Here is a 13,879-nt window from a genome sequence, read left to right as displayed (position 1 = left end):
CACAATCAATGAAGTTTAAGAGTCAAAATTTTGTCTAGATGTTTGTGGTAATAGCTATTTAGTATGTGCATTACGTCGTTTCATGTGCACTAGAATGTAAACTAACACCATATAACTATTCTACACATACGCAACTGAAGTAAGTGGGCATTCACATTAGACGAATACAAGGGAACAAGTAACTAGTTTATACTAACGATATATTTTTAAGTATTGACACATGCTTTTAGTCTTATAGAGTTCTAATACTATGGATTGCTTATGATATTTCTTTGAAATGCATATAAATCATAGGTGACCCTGATGTTAAATTTAAGTTTGTAGTATGATGAACTTTTATTTATGTCTCTTGGGATTTCATTTCTTCATACAAAATAAATGGGGTTAATATGGAAGAGTTCATTGGCACGTAGAATAGAAAGTTAACGTAACATGTTCAGATGGTTAGGAGATGGCAACATCTTTAGCCTTTTGGTCTTTGTCAGCTAGTGGAGTTCGTTGCATTTGCCATTGCTATTTGCAAACTGCAGCCTCGTGTCTGTACTTGTAGGCAAAGTTTGCATGAAGTACAATTAGTTCTATAAGGTGAGTTTTGTGATGGTAAGGTTATTTTGTGCTGTTGACTTTGTTTCTCAAGATTCTGTCAGGAAAGATGTGCTGGACCCTTGGCACATTAGATACTCTCGTTCGTTAAACAGATGATGTCTGAGGCCACTCATGGCTGCACAAAAACAGAAAGGCTTTTTCCTTATAACATTAGAGTTAGAGACCTGTATATATTTGTTTCCTAGCCCCTTAAATTATTTTTATCCTAATTCAAGGAATATTGGAAAACTAGTACAATTATATAGAACCATAAAATAGATGGTTAAGATCATTCTAAGATCATTCTTTGATGACATGTACTGTAATTTCATCAAGTGTGTTCTTACGGTGACCTTTTAATGTGGGTATATTTATACAAGCTGACTTCTATTCATTGTTATGGTGGTAAACACATGCATACAATTTTGTCCTGCGAGAAGTTCCAGTGGAATATCTATTGATAGATCTAATAGTTGAGGAGTTTTTATCAGTTCTTTTGAGTCTTTTTTTCAAATTATTCTAGTCTGTAAGTTTAAAATTTTCAGTTCTGCTGGTATGTTATTTTACCGTACCATTCTAATTTCATGGGTCAAGTGTACATTTTGCACTAGGATATTGTCATTCTGATTCTTATTTTTTTAAAATTACTTTGGTCCTAGGTATGCTGCTGGTGAGGAAGCTACTAAAAGGTTGAAGTTCATTGAAGCACATGGGGTCAGTGAAAACTTAAGTAGGTTTTCAGAAATTCCTAATAGCTTCATGGAGATCTCAGAGAGCCATTTTCCTCTTGTCATTTCACTTCACAATTTTTTGATCATTCTTGATGGAAGCATGAAGAACTCATTCTTTGATAAATTTTCTGATGTAAAGGCGATTACTGGTGGGAAAAGAACTGTGATGTCTCACGTCCTGTGTCAACTTATCACGGTTAAAGAAATTGACTATGATCATTTTGTTTCTTCTTATTGGCCTCGTTTTGACAAAAATCTTACCAGGAAATTGGAACCATCGTTGGTGTTCTCTGAGATCATCTACTGTATAAAAGGAGGAATGGGTACCGGAAGGACTTCAATTTACAAAAACATGGATGAGGACGAGTATACTGCGCTATCTGAGAATCGGCGCTCTTCAGTAAGCAAAGATAAGAGAAAAATGATATATAAAATATTTATGAGTTATGAGAAGGAAAAAGAGAAATGTGAGGAATATGACATTTCTGATTTAGTGAATGATCTTCATTTTCGATTATTTGTTTATAGATATGAGGGCCGCAAGATGGATTATTTATACGTAGATGAAGTTCAAGATTTTACAATGAAGCAGATTTGCTTGTTCAAACACCTTTGTGTGAATTTCCAGAGTGGATTTATGCTTTCTGGAGACACTGCACAGGCTCTGGTTAATGATTTTAGATTTGAAGATATTAAATGCTTATTCTATAAAGAGTTTCTCCTTGGGTTGGGATCTGTTCCTGAACTTTTTCTGTTGAGCACTAATTTCCGGACCCATGCCGGTATTTTGAAATTAGCAGAAAGCATATTAGATCTGTTGCACCATTTCTTTCCTTTATTAGTTGATCGTCTTGTTTCAGAAAAAAGTATGACACACGGAGAGGCTCCTGTATTACTAGAATCTGAAAATGAGACTGATGTGCTAGATACTATCTTTGGCACTAATGAAACAATCGACCATATCCCATTTCAATTTGGAGCTGAACAAGTAATTTTGGTACGTGATAAACATACTAAAGAGAAGCTTGTTTGTCGTATCGGTAACAAAGCTCTGGTCTTGACCATTAAGGACTGCAAAGGGCTGGAATTTCAGGTATAGTATTAGAGACTGAGTTTTTAAATTTTGCATGTACTTCTGCTACTTAGCTTTTCTAGAACCTAGTTTCCCTATTTTTTATATAATTTTGTTTGCAGGATGTTCTTCTATTTAATTTCTTTGAGGAGTCACCTTTGAAGTGCCAATGGAGGGTAGTTTATGAGTTCATGGACGATCAAAAATTAGCAAACCCTTGCTTGCCCAAGTATCCATGTTTTGACCAAGATAAACATCATATTCTGTTCACGGAACTGAAACAGTTGTATGTTGCTGTTACACGTACTAAAAGAAGATTGTGGATCTATGAAAGTAGACAAGACTTTGGGGGGCCAATTTTCAACTACTGGAAGATGTTGGGTCTTGTGCAGGTGGAGAGATTGGATTCATCATTTGTCAGGAAAATGGAAGTGTATTGTAAAATAGAAGAGTGGGATGCCCGTGGCGAGAAGGTTTACACCTTACTTGTGTCATTTGTATTCAATTTAATTCATCTTTACGCACCTGAACTCTGAGGTGCAATTGTTGAATATTCTTTCTATTATGTTTTTTCAGTTCTTTAATGATGGCAATTATGAGATGGCGATACTGTGTTTCAAACGATCTGGAGATGTATATATGGAGAACTGGTCAAAGGCAGCATTACTTCAAGCTGATGGTCGTTCTAAGCTTCATGTGAATTTCCAGCTGGCATTAGATTCACTATCAAAGGCTGCTGACATTTATGAGAGCATTGGAAAGATGGAATTATCTGCATCTTCCATCATGGAGTCACGCGAATATACAAAAGCAGGTTAGGTTTGGCTATTGACTTTTTTATTTTCTTTTTTTTTTTTTGGGGGGGGGGGGTCTACAACTGCAACTGACTGATTTTATGTTAAGTCCTTCTAGTATTCTTCTAAAATTAGGTTGCATAATTTGTTCGTTATCTTTCTTGTTTTTTTTTTGCAATTCTGTTCACATGTTAAGTCTATTGTACATATTTGCCATTTTGTATTGAGTATAATGATGCTTTGCAGTTATTTTTCACGCTAGTATCCAGCAGATGCAATGCATGTGCAGAGCATTACAAGGACACATGACATACTTTACAAGTATCGTGGCTAAGTTGTGTTTTCTTCTTTTTCTTCATTTTTTTCTGTTTTGGAGCCTGCAAGGGCCTTATCCCTCCCTAAATTTGGAAATACAACTATATGTTAGCTATATCCTATTTTAGAAAATAACAGTTCTTACTTATTCAGGCCCCACAGTATTTTGCTACTTGAAAAGACCAACTTCCTCCTTGTACCATCCTTGAAAGGACGGGTTGTATCTTTCGTGCGAAAGATGGATTCACCTTCCTTTGCAAGAATCCACCATTGGATCATGCAATGGCTACTTTGAGATCTGTGTACGTGGACGAATGGAGTTCATAGTGCTTTGAGATGTGTGTGGGATGCGATCCAACAGCCAATCATTCTTTTGCGCGAAAGATACAACCTGAACCCTTTTTGTAATGCACACTCAGAATATTCTATTCCAGAAGACTTGCCTTGCCAATGTAAGAAACTGCCTAAGAGAAGGAATTATTATTGAGAAGCGGAAATAGCTACCATTTTATTAAAGTATAATTTACACATGATTTATTATTTGATAGATAGATCTTACTAGGAGGCGAATAGTCTAAATGTGCTTTCATTTTTTTACCATGCTAACATAGATAATTAGCACCTGGAATCATGAACATCTTATTTTTGTTTTTTTGATGCATGATAGTTGAAGAGAATTGGCAAGTCATGCTTCAAGAATTATGAATATTATTTTTGACCATTACTATAACTAAAAAAGTCATCAAAATAATTCCTATTAAACTTTAAATTCTTAATTGATATGAATTTATGCTTTTTTGAACTACGATTATCCATCTCTCTCTGTAACCCTTCCAAATGCTGAATTCCACTTCACCATGCACTCCTAGCCAGAAAAGTCGAGTAACTAAGGAAGAGCTCCAAAGTTTAATCTTGCTGGAAAAGTTTTGTCCATGTCACGGTCTGAAGTACCATGTTAAGTGTCGTTAATGTCTCCATATAGTACATACCACAATACAACCCCATATCTCCACATGGTTTGTTTAAGGTTTGAAAAACTGTGGTATGGTACTTTACAATAATGTTGTAAGTCCCGACGAGATGGAGGGCGTCATAGTCATCCTGTCTCATTTCTATGAGAAAATGGGACTGGGATGGGGTTAGGACTCTGAAACTCATTTATGCGCGGAAAGAAGAGGACAAAAGGAAAGAAAGAAATGAAGGAAAGATGAAGAAAAGGAAAGGTGAAAGGAGAGATATTCAAGAGGAGAGAGAAAAGAAGGGAGAAGAAGAAGAATGAAAGGAAGGAAGGAAGAAAAGAGAAAGATGAAGGGATAAGAAAAAGAAAGAAGAAGAAAAAGGAAAGAAAGGATGGTAAGGAAAAATGGAGGAAAGAAGAAAAAGAAAGAAAGAAGAAAAGAAAGAAAAAGAAAGGAAAGGAAAGAAAGGAAAGGAAAGAAAGGAAAGAAAAGAAAAAGGGAAGAGAGACGGAAAGTACCTACAAGACGCTCGACTGGGATTGGTGTGGAGATGAGGTAGGATAGTGGAGCATCCCATTCCATGGAGAAACTAGGATATCCCCAGATTTAAAACCTTGCTATACAATATAACCTTGATTAGTTTCTTATTTTTGTGAATATCGTATTATGGTATGGTTGGTCTTTCATGCCTTTTTCCATATATATCTAAAGTTATCAATTTGTTCACAGGATGTCTTTTATTGGTGTCATTTGTAAATGATTATGTACATGATATTCAATATACTGGTTCAAGGATTTGACTAGGTACCAGTCCATACTGGCTATACTAAATTGTACCATTAAGGGTCTTAGGGTTGGATGTGCTAGGACAGTATCGATAGATGGTGTTTCACCTCCAAGTTGTTTGTCCTATGACAAAGGGCATATATTGTTTTTGTATGGTACCATACCTTAACCATATCTGCCTTACAAGTAAGGTACTAATATGGATATTGATTTCCAGTACATAAACCTTGAAGTGGTTTGCCTGCATAGTGCATGTAATTGATCAGCAGAAAATTAAAAAGGAAAACAAAATTGTTTATGGCTAGATATTGAATTTCAATCTTACCACCATGTTTTCTTTTTTAAATCTGCATGTTTTTTCAATGACAAGTGCTTCAAAAGGTGGACTTATCAATGAAAGGTGATACTTTTATTAAATAAGTGTTTTAGAGTTGCTCTTGAGTGTACAATTGGACAAACCTCCTATTTCTACCTCGACCCGAGTTCACGAACCGGGGGTTGACAACTGCCGCGTACTCGTAGGGAACCCTCCCCACAAGCATGCAGGGCATCTCAATATGATCTCATAAATATGCAGCGGAACAATTTAAATAATAATGTGCAAACTTTATTTCAATAACTAGCTCAACATTTAAATGTCTCACAATCATAACAATATTCTAGGGTAGTACATCAATTTAAATAGACTTTGTTCTAAGATAATCTGTGCTAAAGTTCTGCTAGTCACTCTCTCATATTGAAAACTTCGATCAGACTAGTTCTCTGAATCTGTGAAAAAATAAGAAATCGTATAATGAGCTAGACAGCTCAGTAAGCAATGATCACTTTAACTAAACAAAATCAGGCAATCAAATAGATTATAATTTGCAAAAAATAAGCATATATACAGTACTAATATACGAATCAAATCTTTCTAAAAGTATTAAATTTTGTTCATAGATTCAAATTTTTTCAAATATTCAATTTATCTTATCGATCCTGAGCTATGACCGCATCATCCTGTGGCAGGATCATAACACCGACTATTTTTTTTGAAGTTAGCTGTGCATTATCTTGCAGCAAAGTCCTTTAGGACCGCTGGTCTGCTGACGATATGTCACTAATCATCTTGAACACAACCTTCAAAACAATTCATGTGCCAATGTATTAGCCTCTATTGGCGGGATCCTTAATATAAACATGTCAAAATTCAAATAGTTTTATGTTTCATATTTCAGTTCTAAAATCATGAGGTGTCAAAATCAATCAATCATATCCATAATAAGATCATATATCGTCATAATATTTCATAATAGTATATTACATAATCATATGCGATCCATCAAATTCATGCATCATGAATAACACCACTTAGAGTCATGAATATAACAATTTAATGATTGCTAATAGATTTACAAAAAAAATAAAACAATACCATGCGAATGCAAGCTAACTAACAGATCCAATTAATTCCAAAAAATTTTCTCAAATTTTGTTATTTAAAAATTATATTTTCAATCAGAAGTTATCATGATTATTCCAAGAATGGGACCTTAATTCCAATACCATCACCGGATTGACCAATTGGGAGTGCCCGACATCTCGGTCGGTCCGATCAAAGTGAAATTCATCGAATCATGCTCGGACTAGGGCACAGATGGTTCAACAAAGATCAGGGCGATCAAATCTATTAGTGTTTGGCAGAGGCCAGGGTGGGGGCTGATATGCTGTCCGACAATCCTAGATTAGGACTCTTCACCATGGTCAATTCAAAATCACTATGAAGATTCTTCACTGGATCCAACTATTCTAGAGTAGAGAGAAAGTCTAGGTAGAGAAAAACAAGAGAGCATGGGGAAGAGAGAAAAGAGAACTATCTTCTCTCTCTCTAACCAAGGAGAGGAAGGAAGACGGTGGCTGCAGGTGGTGCCCGGGGTCAGGGACCCACGGTTGGCCAGCAAGCAGCCAGTGGCGACTAGCGGTCGACAGCACTAAATCCACTCAAAATAGGGGTTTCGACCCTCTTTAACCATACAAATCAAGCATCCTAATGGCCGGAGCTTCGGCCATGGTCTCCTGCCACTGGGGGGGATTGGAGGAAGACTTAGGAGGCAAGAATCGATGGTGGAACCAGCCGGAATCAGAAGAAAAAAACTTGCTTTCTGAAAGCAAGAAAAACATGGGCTTTGCCTCGTCTCGGCCAAATTTCGGCGATCATCAGTCGGAATCGGGCTTCCAAGGGTCACGGAGGATGAAGAGAAGAGTTATCCAAAGATTTTTGGATTATTTCCTCGCTTCTTGGCGGCGAATGGCAGCGGCGGCGGCAAAAAACCAATATGGGGTGGAGATAAACGGATCTATTTATCTACGATCGAATTATATTTCTTCGATGCACCATTGTCAATATGAATCCAATGTTAAGAAAACAAATTTAAGTAAATCAAATAAGGACTTGTGTTGGATTGGCACAACATAAACATAAATAAGAAATTTGGATAAAAAAATACGAAAGAGGTAAAGTAAAGAAAAAATCTCGGATTTATTCAATCAATAGAGGTACAATAAGCAAGATTAACCCCTTGTTTGTTGGTGGATTCCCGCAACAAACAAAACAAGAAAAAAAGTCAATTAAGTATGAATACAGTAAGAAAAAGGCAAATTGTGTGTAAATTATTACACAAAGATAGATACTAGTTACCCCCCCCCCCTTTTTTTATCAATTTTTTGTTTTTTTACTTTAATTAACTCGAATCGAAGTTCTTTCTTGAAATAATTCTGCCTTCCTTAAAATATCACAAATAGTTCCCGTAGGTTGAGCACCTTTTCAAGGAAATATAGAATAAAAGGAACATTTAAATAAGTTTGATTCTTTATCGGATCGTAAAAACCTACTTTTCTAAGATCTCTTCCTTCTCCTCGGGATCAAACATCAATTGCAACGATTCGGTAGATGGCTCATTGGAATCGGATCAAATTTTTTCAAATATTCAATTTATCTTATCGATCCTGAGCTATGACCGCATTATCCTGTGGCAGGATCATAACACCGACTATTTTTATTGTAGTGAGTTGTGCATTATCTTGCAGCAAAGTCCTTTAGGACCGCTGGTCTGCTGACGGTATGTCACTAATCATCTTGAACACAACCTTCAGAACAATTCATGCGCCAATGTATTAGCCTCTATTGGCGGGATCCTTAACATAAACATGTCAAAATTCAAATAGTTTTATGTTTCATATTTCAGTTCTAAAATCATGAGGTGTCAAAATCAATCAATCATATCCATAATAAGATCATATATCGTCATAATATTTCATAATAGTATATTACATAATAATATGCGATCCATCAAATTCGTGCATCATGAATAACACCACTTAGAGTCATGAATATAACAATTTAATGATTGCTAATAGATTTACAAAAAAAATAAAACAATACCATGCGAATGCAAGCTAACAGATCCAATTAATTCCAAAAAATTTTCTCAAATTTTGGTATTTAAAAATTATATTTTCAATCAGAAGTTATCATGATTATTCCAAGAATGGGACCTTAATTCCAATACCATCACCGGATTGACCAATTGGGAGTGCCCGACATCTCGGTCGGTCCGATCAAAGTGAAATTCATCGAATCATGCTCGGACTAGGGCACAGATGGTTCAACAAAGATCAGGGCGATCAAATCTATTAGTGTTTGGCAGAGGCCAGGGTGGGGGCTGATATGCTATCCGACGATCCTGGATTAGGACTCTTCACCAGGGTCAATTCAAAATCACTATGAAGATTCTTCACTGGATCCAACTATTCTAGAGTAGAGAGAAAGTCTAGGTAGAGAAAAACAAGAGAGCATGGGAAGAGAGAGAAGAGAACTATCTTCTCTCTCTCTAACCAAGGAGAGGAAGGAAGATGGTGGCTGCAGGTGGTGCCCGGGGTCAGGGACCCACGGTTGGCCAGCAAGCGGCCAGTGGCGACTGGCGGTCGACAGCACTAAATCCACTCAAAATAGGGGTTTCGACCCTCTTTAACCATACAAATCAAGCATCCTAATGGCCGGAGCTTCGGCCATGGTCTCCTGCCACTGTGGGGGATTGGAGGAAGACTTAGGAGGCAAGAATTGATGGTGGAACCAGCCGGAATCAGAAGAAAAAAACTTGCTTTCCGAAAGCAAGAAAAACATGGGCTTTGCCTCGTCTCGGCCAAATTTCGGCGATCATCAGTCGGAATCGGGCTTCCAAGGGTCACGGAGGATGAAAAGAAGAGTTATCCAAAGATTTTTGGATTATTTCCTCGCTTCTTGGCGGCGAATGGCAGCGGCGGCGGCACGATGGCGATCGGTGATCGAGGGAAAAAATCAAAGAAATCTGGTGACTACTCTCTGATTGGAGCTAGGGGAAAGCTTATATAGAGCGGAGACTAGGGTTTCCTAGTCTCCGGCAGAGTTCAAGGAGGAGGAGAACTCGTCCTCCTTCGTTGTGCTCAACTAGGGCTCTGCCCTAGTTCTGGGTCGGACGGGCCTTCGGTTTGCATTCGGATGCTGGGTCGGGCCAACATGCCGACCTAATGAGGCTGGGTCTCACATTCGCCCCTCGTTTAAAAATTTCATCCTCGAAATTTTCTTTTCTTGTGCTTTCAAAATGTTAGAGATACATAATTCTAATCTCGTCCTTAAGTTTTCAATAATTCTACTTACCAATACAATTTCATCATTAGATCTTATCAGAAGAATAAGGTTCAATACCTCTAAACTTGATTCTTTTTGTAGATGATGTAAATCAAACTTCTCTCTTATAAACGAAAAACGTCTTAATTCTGAATAAGAACATCATATTTCTTTGTCAAAATATCAACTACTCTTGATTAATCGATCTATCTGAATATTAGATCCTAAAAAACTCCTAGCCAACCCTAGAAGAATATTCATCAAGGTCGATAGATAACCTCAATTTCTTTCAATCAAATAGAGGGTTGATATTAATTGGGGAAGTACAATCTTCAGATTTAGGAGGAAAGATGTCTACACCAAAATATTCCAGATCCAAGATCAAAAATCGATGATCCATTAATTCTAGTCTCAAGATGCTAAGAATATTTTTAGCACGATATAAAATTGGAGAACCTAAGATAGTGCAGCGACTTCCAAAAATCAGAATATTTTTCTTTCGTTTATCAAGGAAAACTTACTACACAAGGAAACAGATCAAGTGTTTTGTTATTAAAACCTGCTGAATCTAAGAGAGAATATCATGGAAGTGTGTAATGGAGTAGCGGGAAAGTAGTTGAAGAGAGAACATCATGGAAGTGGTTTATGGCTGAAAACCTTATACATTTGCTAACTCTGCCCATCAATCAAATGTCAGTATGTGGATATAGTTCTTCTTGAGGGCAATTTGAGAATTAAATTTTTAATATCATTGTTATCTGAATGATAAAATCGAGATTCTCCTACATTTTATTGAAGTGAAATATCTAAATGAGTAATGTCTAGTGGATAGTAATAGCCAAAGTTGGCTAAATCAAAACTGTGACCCTACCAGTCAGTTTTCATGTTGATATGGTATGGTACCATACAGTACCAGCACATGGTACTTATGCTAATATCAGTCAAGTGCCAGGTTCACCTAATCTAGGATTTTCCCCATAGATCTAGAGAGGGGGAGGAAGGGAGAAGCATTCTAACTGTGGCTGTTGGAGGTAATGGTGTTGGTTGATGTGGTGGATCCTGTGGCCATCGAGGGTGTCAGATTTGAGCAGATTTGAGCCATAGGATGGTGTTGAGGGTCTAGGGGAAGATCGTCAGCAAAGTGGGAGCCGAAGCCAGTGGAGTAGTGGAGGGCTTGGAGGTGAATTGGCTGTTAGCGAGATATCTGGCATGGCAGAAAGGGAGAATGGGTCTAGGATCAAACCAGTGGGGATGGGACAAAGTCTTTTAAAAGCCGTGATCAGTTTGACCCAGGTGAATCAAGTCAGTATCATTCAAAACTGGATGGATCCATGCAGTTTTGCTAGCTTCGGACTAGTTTTGATAAGATCTTATCCCATTCCAAACTGAATCTATGAACCATCCTGGTTTGTTTCAGTATGCCCTGGGCCGGGATAGGCAGTTCACTGAACATTGGTAACAGCATCTTAAGGGCTTAATCATCATCCTTAAAGTTAGCTAGACTGTATCCATAATGAACAAGTATTTTGTTCATCTATGTGTGGTTAGTGTAGTGAGCTCTTCGCCTTTGTACTTAAACTCCTTTGGAAGTGAGCATTCTAGGGTTCCTATTATTGGCTTCGGTTAGTCTTCATCTTCTTGCCATTTAATAATCTGTTCTCCTTATCAAGTAAGGCTCAGCCTGTCCTTCATTTTAGCTAAATAAGTGTAACCGATAGTCCATCACTACATTCTTTATCGGTTCATGGTATAATTTGCTACAAACTAAGGGTAGCAATTTCAACCCATACCTGCTAACCTACCTAATCCCACTCGAAGTAAAAGGTTTTCAGTGAGGTCCTTTATTATTATTTAATTGAATTTGAGTTAGTTGAGAGTAACCCTATCATAAATTGGTCGAACATGAGCTTGACCATCCAACTTGTTGGGTCACCATGGTTTGAACAATCCCTTGAAATCCATGTTTGGACTTCTAAGATAGTGGTAAATGTGCAGTAGTCCATGGCCTATTCAAAGCTTCAAAGCCTTTCACATTATATAGTAAATATTCTTTTGTATGTATGACAACTATAGTGAAGTGCTGAGCAAGGATCGATGTGCCGGTATTGGAACTTGTGCCAGTAGCTCGGCGGCGTAGCTCGGTGCAGTACCATGCCATTCTGTGTCGAGCCCGTACTAACACAGTAGAGCCAGGGGAGGGCAGGGGAGGGAGAATGGGAGAGGAGGAAAGAGAGAGAGGGGGGTGGGAGGAGAGGGCGAGGGATAAAGGGAGGGAGAGAGAGGAAGAAAGCTGGCGGAGGGCCAGAGAGCTGCGCGAAGGGGCGGAGGAGGGGCTCCACCTCCGGTTCTCCTATTGCTTTCGAATTAGGGGTCCCAGAGGGGGCCCCTTTTTATTTTCGAAGATTTGAAGTGAAGTCGGCAAGGGACACCCTCCGGGAACCCTATTTCGAAAGCAATAGGGGAACCAGAGGCGAAGCCTCTCCTCCGCCCCTTCGCGCAGATCTCCAGTCCTCCGCAGCGCTCCGTCGGCCATTTGCCACCCTCCCCTCTCTTCCTTTTTCGCCTCTGGATCTCTTATTGCTTTTGAAATAGGGGTTCCGGAGAGGGCCCATTTTTATTTTCGAAGATTTGAAGCGAAGTCGGCAAACCTTTGCCGACTTGGCTTCAAATCTTCGAAAATAAAAATGAACCCTCTCTAGGACCCCTATTTCGAAAGCAATAGGGCAACTGGAGGTGAAGCCCCTTCTCCGCCCCTTCTTACGGCCCTCCGCAACCCTCCGTCGGCCATCTGCCACCGTCTCTCTGGCCCTCCATAGCCCTCCGTTGGCCCATTTCGAAAGCAATAGGGCAATTGGTTCCCCCATTGATTTCGAAATAGGGGTCATGGAGGGGGCCCCTTTGTAATTTCAAAAGCCATAGGGGAACTGGAGGCGGAGCCCCTCCTTCGCCCTTTCACGCGGCTCTCTGGCCCTCCATAGCCCTCTGTCGGCCATCTGCCAATCTCCCTCTCTCTTGCTTCCTCTCCCTCTCTCTCCCTCCCCTCCTCTCTCTCTCTTGTCCTCTCTTTCCTTCCCCTTCTCTCACCCCATCGCTGGTTTTTTGTTTTGGTTGCTAGAACCATCCTGATCCGTCACTGTTACGGCTCGATACACCCTGACCTAGGCGGTTCAGGATAGTTCCGTCGTCCTTGGTACTGAGACTAGTAATCAAGTACCCCAAAGTTTAACAATAATCTAACCGAATTATCAACAGTTTGTAGTAATCAGATTAATAGAATCTATGGATATTTCAATGAATTGAGCCATCGTGCCATTTTGATTATCATGTTTTAGTACTATTACAGTAATGTTGAGGTGGTAACATCTATTTTAAGTAGAGTAGCTAAGATCTTACTTGAAAATCTATGACTATGTTAATTAGACTATTTAATATGGCTTCAATTACAAGAACCAAACACTTTAACATGGATTGACTATAGGGCTATTGTAATACGTATAAAATTTGAATGAACAGGACCCTATCAGGTGATACTTGAGAGCCATATTGATGTTGATGTGTATATGAAATAAATGAGAGAAAAGGGAAAAGTGAAACACAATACACTGTTCTTAACAGCTAGAAGAACGAATTTGAGAATTAAAAATAGGTTGATCAGTTTGATGCTAGGTAAACTTGGACAAGTCTAAAAGTAACTATTTCAATAAAACATATGAATTTGAAAAATAAGAGCATTCAACGCAAAAGTGACAGAGAAATTCAAATGATGTGCTGGAAATATGTGTACTTGTAATTATGTTTCGCAGGTTTCCATTTTTTGAAAAGCTGCATCCAATATCCAACGAATTTCTAGTTCACAGGGACATTATGAGACTAGTTCTCAGGGACCTTAGAAAGCACTATGATGCATGTTTATGCATAGCTATGCTTTTAGAATTTGATTATTTATGAGAATTCCATTCTGTAGTTTTTTCATGTCATCTAAGATATGTGGT

General features: G+C 38.5%; 1 protein-coding gene across 2 annotated transcripts in view; it reads left to right on the top strand.

Moving 5' to 3' along the window:
* Nucleotides 1-13,879, top strand: part of LOC103724242 (uncharacterized) — a 46,992-nt gene that overhangs the window by 30,108 nt on the left and 3,005 nt on the right. For both annotated transcript variants that reach the window (XM_088717913.2, XM_017846917.5), the window contains exons 10-12: nucleotides 1,245-2,409; nucleotides 2,511-2,861; nucleotides 2,965-3,202. In XM_088717913.2, coding sequence (XP_088574039.1) covers nucleotides 1,245-2,409; nucleotides 2,511-2,861; nucleotides 2,965-3,202 — 1,754 coding nt within the window. The remainder of the gene's footprint in view (nucleotides 1-1,244; nucleotides 2,410-2,510; nucleotides 2,862-2,964; nucleotides 3,203-13,879) is intronic.

This window comes from Phoenix dactylifera, chromosome 3 (assembly GCF_051530095.1).
Source record: "Phoenix dactylifera cultivar Ajwa chromosome 3, Ajwa_hap1_PhDact_Kaust_v1.1, whole genome shotgun sequence".
In the NCBI taxonomy this organism is placed as follows: domain Eukaryota; kingdom Viridiplantae; phylum Streptophyta; class Magnoliopsida; order Arecales; family Arecaceae; genus Phoenix; species Phoenix dactylifera.
Note: the sequence above shows the minus strand (reverse complement) of the source record. Positions and strands in the feature narration are given on the sequence as shown.